At 39.7% G+C, this 14,319-nt stretch overlaps 1 protein-coding gene across 6 annotated transcripts in view; it reads left to right on the forward strand.

Moving 5' to 3' along the window:
- SMOC1 (SPARC related modular calcium binding 1) overlaps positions 1 to 14,319 on the forward strand; it is a 126,277-nt gene that overhangs the window by 56,705 nt on the left and 55,253 nt on the right. For all 6 annotated transcript variants that reach the window (XR_006162996.1, XR_006162997.1, XM_033061749.2 and 3 more), the window contains exons 4-5: positions 2,846 to 2,945; positions 5,279 to 5,326. Coding sequence is in view for 4 of the 6 variants with exons in the window: in XM_033061749.2 (XP_032917640.1) it covers positions 2,846 to 2,945; positions 5,279 to 5,326 (148 nt within the window). In the remaining 2 variants the exon portion in view is untranslated. The remainder of the gene's footprint in view (positions 1 to 2,845; positions 2,946 to 5,278; positions 5,327 to 14,319) is intronic.

The following is a 14,319-nucleotide window of genomic DNA, read 5'->3' on the forward strand; positions in this document are numbered from 1 at the left end:
GTGATAAGTGTTTAAAAATCTCACTACTTTGGGAGTAGGATGAGAATGAGATTGAATTTGGGGTTTACAGTTGAAATTTTATTTACAAATAAAAACTTAAACATAAGATAAATGGAAAATTTTAAAGTAAACACCCACATTTTGGGTATTTATTACCATAGGTGCTCTGAAATAGTCAACATTGTGTTTTACACACAGTGCTTAGAGAGGGTATTGGATCAGCTATTGCATTTACACATTTTTTGGTGTCATACCAGTCCTATGTAAGTGATGAAGAGCATACCTTCCCTCCCAGCCTTTAAGGCCAACTCTAGGCTGTAGGCCACTGTTACTATGACCCTAAATTGTACAGAGACCTGGTCAGGTATCATGGTGAAAGGTAGCGTGTCTCAATGTGAAGGCATTCTGGAAAAACAACTGCATCGATTCTTGAGATTTCTGAAGTGTCATTCTTCATGGGTAGCTGTCTGGCCTTTTGGATAATGGGTGAGATTTAATTGCAGTTGTTATCTACAGAAGGGAAGTCCTTTGGTACTGCAGTAAAACTTGTGGTTGTTGTGAAAGTGCTGAGTGCTGTGAGGCTCAGATTTTTTTTTTCCTTCCTTTTTTTAATGGCATCATGGGAGAAGAAAAGGTCATAGGGTACCAGTCCAAGGAAGACTAGCATTTCTTAGCCTAGTTATCTACAAAATGACTTCACTTTTTTATGGATGTAGTGTGCTTGACTTGCATAAATGATTGTATATAGTTTGTAGTTCTCCACTGAGGTGAGTTACATAACATACTCTTAATGCAGCTGTTGTGACTTCACGTCAATACATTTTTTTTGGACTCCTCTGCCGTGTACTTTGTTATTTTTCTAAAGACTTGGCTAAAGGACTATTGAGTGACTAATACTTGAGTTTTTTAAATGCTGGGCACACTGGATTTTTTATATAACGTAACATGGAATGGTCTTGCCCTACAAATTCGAGACCCTATCCTGGCATTTAGCTCTATCCCTTGGTAGGATTTTTACAGTTAGTGCTCAGATGAAAAGACAGCTTCTTGTGCTGTTGGGAATGCAGTCTTGTGTGTGTGTGCTCAGTGAAGATAAACTCTAAACACTAACCTGAGCAGTTCCATAACATTTCTTTTGAGTGTTCGATTGATTACACTGAGCAATAACAAATATTTTCTAACTTGATTATTGCTTATTATAATCATAGTATTTTTGAGTCATTTGCAATCAATATTGTGATATATTGAGAGAAAAGGGAAACTCCAAATAGCAGTGACAGTGACTGCAGTACCATGGGTACATGAGATTACTGTTGATTTTGGCTACTAAAAGTAAATGCTTGAGGCAAAATGATTGATTTGCACTTTAGTAAAACCCAAGATAAACAAGTAAAACCCAAGATAAACACGACGTACCATGTTATAATTGCTCTTAGATCATGTTTTATGTGATATTCAAAGCCTTTTAAAAAAAACTGTCATTAAGTTTCTGAACAAACTTTGCTACCTTAGGGCATTGAAGCCAGCTGTCAGTGAGAGGGAATGACTGGTTTTGCTCTGAAGGATCCCTAATGAGGGGACCAGCACAAACACCCCATCACTCTTCTGTGTGAAGAGGACTGGAATTAGAAATTGTTTTCAATGAACTTGTTTGGAAAAGGAGAGAATGGATAGAATTCATTTTACAAGTAAAATAAAAAGGGAGTTTCTGAAATGGTTTCATTTAATTTCATTTTTTCCAGAAATGTGTTGAAGGAACCATCTCTAGTTTATAGTAACAGAATGCACTTTATACCATTTCTAGGTACTGATGTGCCCATTTAACTACAGCTAAAAGTATGCTTGTTAGAATTTTGGGATCTGTTAGTATTTACAGAGATCCGTGTACAATGATAGTTTACTTTTATCTCAAAGGTGTCAAAGGCATCCTGAATTTCCTCCAGTTACCGGCTACTCTGAAAGCTGAGGCAAAGGCTGTAATTAGCTTTGTTAGGGTGAATGAAATTTTAATGCTGCTGAACTAATAGCTTCATAGATGTTACTAAGAACAATCTGCTAGATCAGGACTTACCTATTCTTACATTAGAGGTTCTGTATCTGAATTAGTTATTCTGGTGTCTTTCTGTGGTGAAGGAAGGAACTGGGCAACTCTAGATGTTCAGTTCAGAAGTAGAGCTTTAAAGTCAATCGAGATGAATTTTATACTGTGTACATTTTGACTCACTAGAACCTTCATCAAATGTTCTTAAGTCTATCTCAGTATATGAGGAACAAGCACGTTGGATCTTGCTCCTGCTGTGTAGTTTGACGTAATAACAGACTAGGGCTTAAATCTATCTGGAGGTTTGTTAACCAGGTGTGTATTGTGTTTTTCCAGCCATGTTAGTGAACAAAATGCGTTTGAAATGCCTAGAGATGCTACTGTCAAGCAGTGACTATGGAATTTGGGATAGGGTGGCCTTTCCATAACCTATCTGGGATGCAGCAGGGACAAGTTTTTAATAGTAAACAGTAAGTGGGATGTAGCAGAGGGTGGGGTGAGCTGAGACACAGCTGCTGCATCCCCCAACTAAAGTGTTCTCAGATGGTTGTAACCTTGTTTGCCTCCTGAATTTCAGCTACAGGAGTTGGAGTAGGAGAAATCACCTTTCTTTGGGTGGTGGGGGGAGAGGTGAGGGAAGAAAAGATAATGATATCAAAGGTAGTCTTCTGTAAGACCACCTCGCTCTGAAGCATGTGTTTGTGATACTTCTGGGTTGGGACTTCCAATAAGATGCTGAATTATAATAAAGTGGTTGGTGATAGAGTGAGAAATGAAATGCCTGCTCTTTGTTTTATTAAACAGGTGCAGTGCCATACCTACACGGGATACTGCTGGTGTGTGACACCTGATGGCAAACCTATTAGCGGCTCTTCTGTACAGAACAAAACTCCTGTATGTTCAGGTACTGTGGGAGTGGCTTCAGCAAACACTAACTTTATAACCAGAGAGGGTTGGGGTCAATGCATCCTTTTCAGAGAGCCTAATCTTTTCAGGTGACTTGGCCAGTTTACTTCACTTAACACTGCTCTTTGGACTCTGGCATTAGGATACAGACACTTCTGCAAGGCTCCGTAGGAAGTGTCTAAGGTGGCAGCCAAGGCAAGAGTCAGTGTTGCTGTGTACACCAACACCAAAGATTTGCTGAACAGATGGGATAACTTTTTTCCATGAGCTATATTTTAAATAAATGTGCTTGAGCTGTATTTTGCAGGACATGGAGTAATTTCAGTTAACTCCTGGGGGTGGTTCTGTGTAAAACTGTCAGTTTCTGGGGTCCTGCTGTTATAATGAATTTGGGTCTTTTGACTTCATTGCGTAGTTTAGGATCCCTGTGTTTGTGTCATGGGGTGAGCAGGACTGAGCTTGCACCACAAGCTCACAAGAGAGAGGTCCAGACCCAGGCTGTTACTCATGTTTATTAAGTGATGTGTTTCTGGGCTCTCAGCCTGACATTACTTTGTTGCCCAACAGTTTATTGAGACTAAATCCACAGTTTCTTTAAAACAGAGTAATGTTGTTTTTCTTTCTTCTCCTCAGCATTCAATATGGTGGTCCATGGCTCAACTGGAATGAAATTGGGCTCTAGATTTTCATATGGCCCTGGTCAATAATGGCCTAGCTTTGTGAGTTGTGGTGAACAGTGCTGCTGTGACAAAACCACAGTAAACACAGGCAGGGTTGGGAAGCTGTTGGGGAGATTGGAAGGAAAACACTAGAATTGTGCTGCCCTTCTCACTTTCTTCTCTCCCTGCAAAAAAAATAAAGAAGGAAAAGGCAGTAAGCATAGGAGTGTGTTTCTAACATGTTCAGTGATTCCACATAAGCACTGCTACTGTGTCTGGCCTCTTGCTCCACAATCTGCATCTCAGGGCGTTTTAGTATAGCTCTCCTCTCACACCTTGCAGCTTTTTCCCTTTAGGTGGGAACATGACAGCAGTCAAACCTTTGGGATTTTTAATTTTTCTCACCTTATCTGGTGTCCTTTTGGCTATAGGGTATTCTGTGGTAATAAGCAAACATAAGTGATTTGCATAAGGGTTTGAATTGAGTGGGTCCTATATTAGTGTAAGGTGCAATCCTTTGGCTTAAACCTTTAGAATATGTCTTTATGACACCATTTCCAGGATATAATTTTGTTAGGCCATGTTTTAGACTTTTATTGAACTATTCGGTTAGTCTTGTGCTGTTTATAAAACTTTGTTACGGAAAAGTAAAGTCACGTTGTACTGTGACACAGATGTTAGACATATTATGACTAATATTGAGTTTGTGTACTACTTGTAATTCTAGAGAAGATCTGTGATGAGCTGATCTGCGAGTGAAAGTGTCCAGGCAGTAGTTTACCTTCAGACTTCGTCTTGATCAGATTCTTGAGCCTGTCAGAGCTGCCTTCTTTAAAGCTGACTTTTGATCCATATTTCCTGAATGTTTAGTAATCACTAGAACTGTTTAGTAATGGTGCATGGAAGAATCAGTTTCCTGTGAATAAAGCTATTAAAACAAAAAAACAAAACAAACAACAAAAGAACTTGTCATAGGTTTTTATACACTTTGGTAATTAATTTATTTGAAAAGCTTTTATTACCTGTTCAAGATTTAGTAGAAAACTGTGATGAAGCACTAAAGCAGAGTGCAGAAACAAGCATAGAATGATACATACTATGTGAAGATCTAAGTTATAGTAAACAACCCAAGATATATTCTGTTCAAGTACATGCTGGATCTTATTCAGTGTCCCATTTCAAACAACTGGGGATATTCAGGGGTTGGTTGAAATACGTTTTCTGCAAATTGTCCTACTTAATCCCTTTCCTCTAGAATACTGTGCTTGCATTCCCTCCACACTCTCCCCATGTGCTTTTGATTTGTTCTTCCTGACATTTGCAAATGAAAGAAGTGACTCTTATTGATCTTTCCTTCTTGCCCTTGGATTTATTCCAGGTTTCTTACTAGCATGATGCTCTGTTGAGGTCTTATCAAATCACTAGATCCAGCTACTAAAAATCTCTTGTTTACCCTTATCCCAATTTAATATCTTAATGCATAAAACTTCCTTCTACTTTTCACATTGGTTGAAGTCACAGGCTCTCTGATTCTTAAATGGAGCTGTTGACAAGTAAAATAGATGCTTTATGGGTTGAGAGATTGACTATATTAATGTGACATCATATGCTCTGTGTGATCGTGCAGCATCTAAATGGATATATTTTTTTCTTTTTTTTTTCTCCCCTTTAGGTTCTGTAACTGATAAGCCATCAAGCCAGGGTAATTCAGGAAGGAAAGGTGAGTGGAGTCCTGTGCTTCAACAATTTGTTTGTAATACCAGCTGCTCAGCCAAGTCCCTTAAGATAGCTCATAACATTGGTTCCTAACCAGCTCCAGGGTGCAGGGGTGGATGTGCCACTAGAGCTGCCCTTCAGGAGGAGGGATAAGATGACTGTTCTGCTCCCTGTGGAGTAAAACACTGTGCTGTGTTCTGTGTTGCTCAGCTGAGTTGAAGTACAAGAAAGCTGGGCTTCCCAAAGGCATGGCTGGTCCAGAATAACCTCTGCTTGCTCATCTTGAAGTGGCATACTGAGCATTTGTAAGTAAAATCCCTAGCGATTAGGAAGGCTGTCAGTTTGATTTGTACTCCAGGAAACAGGAGTGCAATGTCATTATTGTGGCTTTGTATGCATTGAAAGGTGGGGCTTTTTAACAGTGCATAAAACCCTTTGGCCAGCTGGAGCAATGCTGGATTAAACCTTAACAATGCTTGGAAACCTCACAGGGGTCAGTCTTCTTCTTTGCACTCCTGTCTTCAGGCCTTGCCTTTCCTGAGCAAGGCATTATATGGGTCATTGCTCTTCTCCTGTGAGCCTTCATAGTTCTTCCCTGTGTCCTCTGGTTTGCTGAAATGGTTTTGGAAGGAGTTGACCACTCCTCAAGTATACATTGAGGAGCAGTCAAATATATCTTTAGGCCTTTTCCACACCCCAATTTTCAGCCTTTTCCCCCCTCTAGCCCCAGCTGAGAGTCAACTTTTGATTTTTGTCTCTGTACTCCAGGAAAACTGCTGAATGCATCCTCACTTCTGCTGGTGAGGATGAATGCTCTTTCCTGGGAGAAGTTTTGGTAACCGAAGCAGGATTTTTAGTGCTAACTCTCTAAGCCACTTATTCCTGACACTTCAAAACAAAGGAAAACACTGACTTCATTGCCAATACTTCAATTTGAGGGACATCTTCCATGCCTAGGAATGCCAAGCAGGTCCTGAAAGCACTTAATAGGGATTTGATTGCTCTGTTCAGAGTCGAGATGTATTTTGAAAATATCTGCTCTCCAGCCTATTGCTGTATATAATAGCTAAAAAAAAGGTAAGGAGAAGAAGTATCCAAGGAAAATTACTTAGACTGAATTCTGAAGCCTGTTTCTTATTTTAGGTAAGGATATGTCGCTTTAAACCTGTAATTATGCATTAATGTGTAATTGGCACCTGAACACATGGTTATAATTCTGTTAATGCAATCATTGCCAGTCTAGCCTGAAGTACAAGCAAATCAAATCACTATTGAAATCTGCATTATTTTTGAGTTATTTGTAGGCTTTTTACCTGGGTAGTCCTGGTCTGTTGTTCTAGAATTGAAAGCAGCTGACATTGGATTTCATGAGAAACAGGAGCAAAAGAGGAAAACATCTGAACTTATTTTTTCTTCTTCACTCCCTTTATTAACTCAGAGGTTGGAACATTCAAAAAGAAAACTGTGAATGTTATAAATTGATTTAAAATTTGTAATATAAATTGATTCCCTTTGGTGTTGCCTATGGTATGCTTGGTCATGTGGCTGCAGAAAGTTCCTGTGCAATAGCTGGAAAAGGGGAAATGTTTCCCTTTGGGCCAGCATGGTTCAAGCAGTCATGCTAACTTTCTGTCTCCTGCAGTTCTGAATCTGTTCCTATCTGCTAGAAACCCACACATAAGCAAGTCTGGCCCTATTCCATCATGTTAGAAAAATACTTATGAGCAGCTATTTAATGTGTCTTTTAAAATCAAAAGGGCTTTTAGAAGCTGTAATAATTTGGTTTAAAATTTGATGGACATAGCATTACTTTTTCATCTAGTGGTGAAAATGACTAATCTGAAAATGAATTCGTTCTTCTTATCAGTGTTTTTTCTTGTCTTAAGTTACCCTGATTCAGAATTCCAGTATCAGGTCCTGTTGGAAGGAAGCTGTAATCAAGCACAGCCTGGCTTTGGCTTTCTTTGAAGCAAGGTGGTTGCTGCAGGTCTGGCTTCTCTGAAGACTGATGGAAAGCCAGCATGCACATAACTATCTATTCTAGCTGAGTGTTCAGACACTTGTTGCAAAGGTTGCATTTGCAAGGTGACAAAAAGAGGAGGATGAGGAGAGGTCCAGCAGGAGCTGGGTCAGTGATGACTTTTCTGTTGCAGAGGCACAGCCTGGAAACTTCTGATATTTCTTTGGGCAACTGCTGTCTGATTTGGGAGCTTTTGGAATTTTCCCATTGCACAGCAGACTCCTCCCTCTCTCCATCCCTGAGTAAGGGTCTTATACTCAAAGAGCATATCTGGCACAGAATAGGTACTCTGAGGAAGACAAAGAATAGTTAAGACTCTCAAATGTGATTTCTTTCTTCTCATTCATAAAGGAATGTAAAATATGAGCTAATAAACTTCATGCCTTTCAAGTCTTCAGGGCAAGAGGGTGGAGGCTGCTCTGCCTTGGAAACAGTGTGGATGGCTAGGCGTATGCTGCTGGGTAATAAATGAAGACTTTACTAGCATATTAGCTCTCCTTTAGAAGCGGCAAATTAACGTTGGAAGGAGAAAAAGGCTGGTTATTGGTAATAACTCTTTCTCCAGATCTTTTTCCCTCTTTTCCTTCCTATTTAGCTCTGCTTTCTGGGGCTTAGTAGGTATGTTGGAGTACTAGAAGATGTGAGGTAACATGATTTCTGCTCACAGGGTCTCTCACTACTGATGAGAAGAAAACAAAATGGCTTTATGTTCATGTGGCTTAGCTTGTAGTTCCAGAAGTGGTTCTGTGGAGCTTTCTGCAGAGAACAAGCAAGCATGCTGGCAAGAGATACTTCTTATTTTTAAATTCCATGCTCTGGTTATTCATATTAACATTGCTGCTATTGCTGCATGATACAAGGCCAGCTAGTCATAGAATTTGCCCCATAAGGTAATTTAAATCAAATTAAATTGGCACCAAACTTAAAACTTTAAAATAGGCCATATTGATTTGTTCTGTGTCTGAGAAGTGTTCAGTTGCTGGAAGGCAGAGCAGACCTGGGCCTGGGGAAATGGAGACATGCTTACATGAGGTGGACTAGAAACCCAGGCCCTTGAGGGCATGCTTGCTTTGTGACTTTTCAGCTCAGACACTTATCACTGTGCTTTTTGTAATGAATTTGTCCCACAAGTGAAGAACAAGTTCCCAAGAACTTTGCCAGGGAATGTCATTACTCTTCTGAGATTAGGATATCCAGAACCTACAGATTTCTGTTGCTTTTTGTAGAGTCCTTTCGGATAAGGAGCTTCTTGCATTAATTTGCTCCAGTTGCTGCTTAGTTTGAAGGTCCTGAGACACTTGGAAAATGCATGCTGTCCTCTAGAGGTCTGGATCCCCCCAGGGTCTCCCACTAGGACGTTTTTAATGTTTTAAGAAGCAGTGAAAGGCATCCTTGGAGCCAACATAACTGGATTTCTTCCCTGCCTAAAGAATGCAGAACATTCCTTTCCAGCCAAAGGGAAATTGTGCCATACTTTGAGACAAAAGAAGTAAACATGAAACAAAATAAAGTTTTATTTTCTTTATCTGGGAAGTGTTGGGCCTTTAGCTGAGATTTAGCACATTGCAGTCAGGAGTAGTGTCTTCTACAGTCACCAAGCAGGTTTTAAAAGTAATCTGGTGAGGAATCAGAGGGATGTAAAAAACAGCAATGTAACTGCTTATCTCTGTAAAGTCACTTGGTCTTCCTTCTCAAAACTGGAAACAGAGTGAATTAAAAGTGAGTGAAGTGGGATATATTGAAGTGGGATACTGGTTCATTAGTGGTAGTTTACTGTTCTGGACACTGTATGATACAACTTTTAAACCATCTGAAGGAAGTGGAAAGGGATGGTTGGTTCAGTAATCTGGGATTTAAAGATGATGCAACTGCAGGGTAAATTTGGGCTGGAGTATCTTCAGTGTCAGTCATGAAGAGTGTTGAGTGGTATGAACTCCCCCCCTTTTTTTCCCCCCCCCCCACAAAGTGTTTAGCAGTGCAAAAACTTCTGGGCCTGTCTTGACATGTCTTGTTTCCCTATTGTAAAAGCTGATAGTAGCATCTGCAATTGTCTGAACAGTTGTTGGTGAAATGTAAGCTCTGATGGCCCTGCAGAAAGCAAAGCCCAGGTTGAACTTGTTGTAAACTTACTCTCTTATGTGTAGACATGACTCTTGTATGGAGCTGCAAAAAGCTTTCCTCAGTGACTTTTGCAGCCTACAAGAAAACACTGAAGCAGTTTGAGAAACCGAAGATGAGCAATTTAAAATTCCTGCCAATTAAACATGTAGAATTGGGTTCCTTTATGTGGGTTTAACTGTCAGAAATTAGTTTAAAGGCAGGTTTTGTTGGCAGGAAAATTCTGGTGCGCAGTTGTGGGCAAGTTGGCCCATTCTGTGGCTTTTTTCCATGCAGTTTTCCAAGAGTCTTTCCTCTAGAAAATGCTAATGGCCCAGTTATGCAGCCAACAGACTGAGCAGTTTGAATCAGTAATGAGCCATTAGTGTGAATCAGTAATTAGGCTGAGCCTGAGTGGTAAAGGGTGAACACTCTCCTCAGGCAAACCCAAGTGAAGGAGGCTTGTAATGAAAATAAATGGAGCCACTTGTACCTGGGGACCTGGAAGCTTTGTCTGCTGCTGGTAAGAAGTCAGGTGCAGCTGGCCCTAATTCACCTGCTCTCACCTTGATGGAGAGAGCCTCCCCAGGGGCTCAAATGTCAGGTAATACCTTGACAAAAAAACATCAAGTTGAAATGTGACCAAAACATCAGACCGGGACTTTGGTCTTCACCTTCTCCAGAACTTTCTGGATTCAACTTGGTACTGATCAAATCTGGAACACGACTGTGATATTACACAAATTGAGCTTCAACTGTGTCTCCAGCCTCATAAACGCTGATAAAATGCTTTGATGTCTTAAGCAGTTTGTGGTGAATACAGGAAAGAAAGAGAAATATTGTGTGGCCTTTATCAGTAAGATGAAGTAAATACAAGTTTACCGAGGCAGTAAGAAGTCAAGTGATGATTCCAGTTGGTGATCATCATCTTATGTTTAATTTTTTGCAGAACATTAGCAAGTAGCAAGTCTGCAGTGCTACCCAAACAATTCATCTGGATCCCTTATGTTAAGTGTATATATTTAAATTAAAAACAGATGCTAATTTAGAAATCCAGATGAAGGAGAATTTTCATGCAAGTATCATTTTATGAACTGTTTAACTTCATCATGTAATATTCCCAGACCAGGGCTGATGTGTTTATCAGATATTTTGTGGGTAAAATATACATGTTTCCTGAAAATGTGCACAAACAATTTGCTTTTGGATAGAGCTAGATGTGTAGTGTAGCTCTGTGGAAAGTCAGACTGTACTATGCCTATGTAATAATCTGCTTCCTGAAAGGAGCTGATTTGCTATGTGTGTGTGCTACAAGAGTGCTGTAAGTCCTTCAGATGTGCAAAAGCTTGATTTGTTCTACCACACACTGATGGTGACAGTTTCTCAGTCTACTCTGTTAAAATATGATGGAGTTAGGAAACAATCTATGGGAGAAACATGAACATATGCTTCTTTTCATGAAACTAGGATAAAAATTCAGTGGACTGAGAATTTGTGGGGGAAGTTTATTGTAACAAAAACTGTCCTGCAATAGCTCAAGTGGGCTGTGAGCAAAATTTCTGTAGATGGGCTTTGTAGCACATAAGATTTTGGTTAGCTCATATTTCTATTTCCAAGCAAACTTAGCAGTGGAATTGAAGTTTGCTTCCCTATTATATGAATAGTTCTGTAAAAAATCCTATTAACTTAATCAGTAGGTTTGTCAGCTTGTAAATAGTCAGAACTCCCTCTGGTTCCTATTGCTATCTCTATGCTGTATATCATCTACAAAATTATTTATTAAATTCCAGTTAAATGTAAGTGTAGAAAGCAAGTCAATTTCACAGGTATGGTAGACTGGAGTTTGCCAACATGACAGATTTTATTAGATAGCAAGAACCCAGCTTTTAAATTGGAATTCTGATCAATTTTTTGAGAACAGAGGAATGTAATTTTACAATACTGTGTATATTGGATTGCTTTCCCAGAGCAGAGCAATGTTCTAAAAAGTGCTTAGATATATCACATGAAGCAAACAGATTTTTGAAATATTAAGGTCTAGAAGTAAAACCTCAAATTTGTTACATAAACAGTAGAACTAAAAACAATCCTTTTGGTTCCCCACATCACTGCCGTGTCAGAAATTGTTTCGTTTTCATCAAGACTTTTTTGTGGGCCTCAAAACATATGTATCAAATTTGAGACTGAAGAAAGTTTCATTGGCAAGTATAAAAAGGCAAATTCTGTTTTAAAGTGTATTTTGTTTGATACAATACAAGAATTCTGCTTTCATCTATAAAGTAGCAGTTCCAATCGGTAGCTTAGTCTATATAATGTGACTTAATAAAATGGTAGTTTACAAGTGTTATTATAGCAATCTACAGACAACTCCTGTCTGTAATGTCTTAAGAACAGCTGTAAAGGTTTTTGAATTATTAAGTCATAGTATTGAGCAACCTGGTGAGTAGATCTAATAAGTCAAGTAACAATTGATTAAACAACATCTGTTAAGGTATTATTAACTGTTTATGTGCTATACATGGATTTCTGGTGTCTGATCATTACAGCTTGCATAGAAATTGAATAAATTTGGGGTCTGTCGGTTGGTTTTGTTGTTAAAATACTTTATATAGGCTCAAATCCTTTTCTCTTTTTAAGGAGTTGTTGACATTATTCTCATGCTCTATAGAATCTAGACATCTGAATGTTAGTGTTGTTTTCTTTCAAATCAGAGTAATGCACCAGGAAATGTGTTTTGTCATGGTGCAGGTGTTTGGTCAAGGGGCTGGAAGTACTTTCTTTTCAACTCCTTTGCTCCATGAGCTCTGTCAAAGTTTCTCTATAAGAGAGAAACTATGAAATTGTGATAGGAAAGTTTGAATGCATGCAGACCATGTGTGCCCTTAAATAAGGTAAGGAGAAGCTGGAGAGAGAGCCCCAATGTTTGTTCAAGTTCCTGAGATGGCACCTAGGGGAATTAAAGCTTCTTTACAGCAGATCTATCTGGAATAATAGCTTTCCTCTGTGTGCTCATCTGGACTTTTGTTCTATGTTGACAGCAAGGGAGCTGTACCGCAGAATGCTTTGATTAAGGCTAAGGATGGGAGAAGTCTTCCCCACAGACTGAATTTTTCTGAGCAGCAGCCATGTCTTTTATTATGTGTTCCTGTGCTCTGTTTGGTGCTCAGTTTCTGATGGGACCTTTAGGTGCTGCAGCAAAGCAATTTGTCTAAGGACTTGACAGGTTTCATCTTGACTGTTCAGCTTCTCACAAATAGGCCATTAAATGAGACGATTCTTAAAATCAGTTGTCTCTGGTTCATTTTGAACAATGCATCTGTAGATGTCTGGCAGTCTATTACTTGAGGATTGACCGCCACCTTAAAATAAAAATATTTTAATGTTGAGAATGTGTTGTCACTTACATCCTGTGTACACTGAGATGCTTTATTCTGTACATACACATTTCTTTCTGAAACACATTACATCCTTTGGTGGTCCTTCTAGCAGTATGTTACCGTATCAGACTCCCTCTGTTCTTCACTCCTTCCCTCACAGAGAAGAACTGTTCCTTTGGTTTCATAATCAAATAGAAAACCTCCTTTACACAAGATTCAGATCCTGGGGTGAAAAAGCTGGGGCTATGTAGTTAGAGCAAAGTCGTGCTCACTCACTAAAGCTCTGACACTCTTCTTTAATGATCCAGGGAGGAAAAAACCTATGGAAACAAGCAGTTAAAAAAATATGTATTCCCCCCCACTCCCCTTTTTCTTAATTTTCACACATGCAATACAGATATAACAGTGAGGTATCCATTCTCTTTGCCTGCAAGGAAATGAAAAGGCGTATTGTAAGCCCAAGGCTAGTCTGGTTGTCAGCCAGGAATTAGTCCTCTAAAGGAGAAAGGGAGAGGGGCTGGCGAGAGAAGAAGCTGGAAATGAGGAGCTAGAAGGGGGAAAGCACACTCTGAGATAGGTTGAGTGCACATGGCTAGGGGTGGAAGGGGTCTCGTGCCTCCTCAGTTTGCAGGTGTTGGGAGAAAGGAAGGCAGCTTATACACAGGCATGTGTCTGGGGGAGCAGGGTCAAAAATTTAGACTATTTACTTAATCCCTTGGAAAGGCTTTTTTCTCTTCTGTTTTCTTTTTGTGTTTAACAGACTGCTTTACAGGGGACACGTGTGGTAATTAACACATGCAGCTGTAGGGCTTCAGCCATATGTCTGAATTTCAAATGGCCATTGATCTGGCAAATTTGCTGCTGTCTCCAACCCCCCACTTATAGGCCTTGAAGATGTGGGAGAATTTATAGAGTCTTTACCTTGGAGAAACTAGAGCTGGAAGGAGAGCAGTGAAAGGAAATTTGAGTGATAGTGGGGAGAAAAGGAAGAAAGAGTGGCATTGTAATTATGCCCTTCCATGCCCCTTGCCTCAGCTCGCTGTATATTATCAGGTAGTTTCTGAAATGTTTCCAAAGCTGGGGATCATATTATTACAATATAAAGCTTGCATAACAATTGTGGTTTTTTTTTTTCCTTGTTCAGCAAAGCAATCCAAAATCAGAATCACAGTGTTCTTGTGGGCATTTCAGATGTGCTCCCCCTTCCAAAGCTGCAGCTATCTGGGCTCTTGCACAGCCTAGAAGTGACAATGTGGTAGTTGATTGTGGACCTTGAGCAGCCTTTCAGGAGAGCTAGTTGAGGAGGGGGTGTCTATTGGGCTGTGTGGAAACAGAGAATACTTCACATCAAAGCAAAGGCTTTTGAAAAAGAAAAAAAAAGTGATATATTGCAGGTAGAATAAAACCAGAAAGGCTAAACTAAACAATCATAAGGTGGTTGTTTCTTTTGCCAGCAGTGATCAGGCAGCTGTTGACAGTGCTGTAGAGCTCTTTGCAAACTTT

This window comes from Catharus ustulatus, chromosome 6 (genome assembly GCF_009819885.2).
Source record: "Catharus ustulatus isolate bCatUst1 chromosome 6, bCatUst1.pri.v2, whole genome shotgun sequence".
Classification (NCBI taxonomy): Eukaryota; Metazoa; Chordata; class Aves; order Passeriformes; family Turdidae; genus Catharus; species Catharus ustulatus.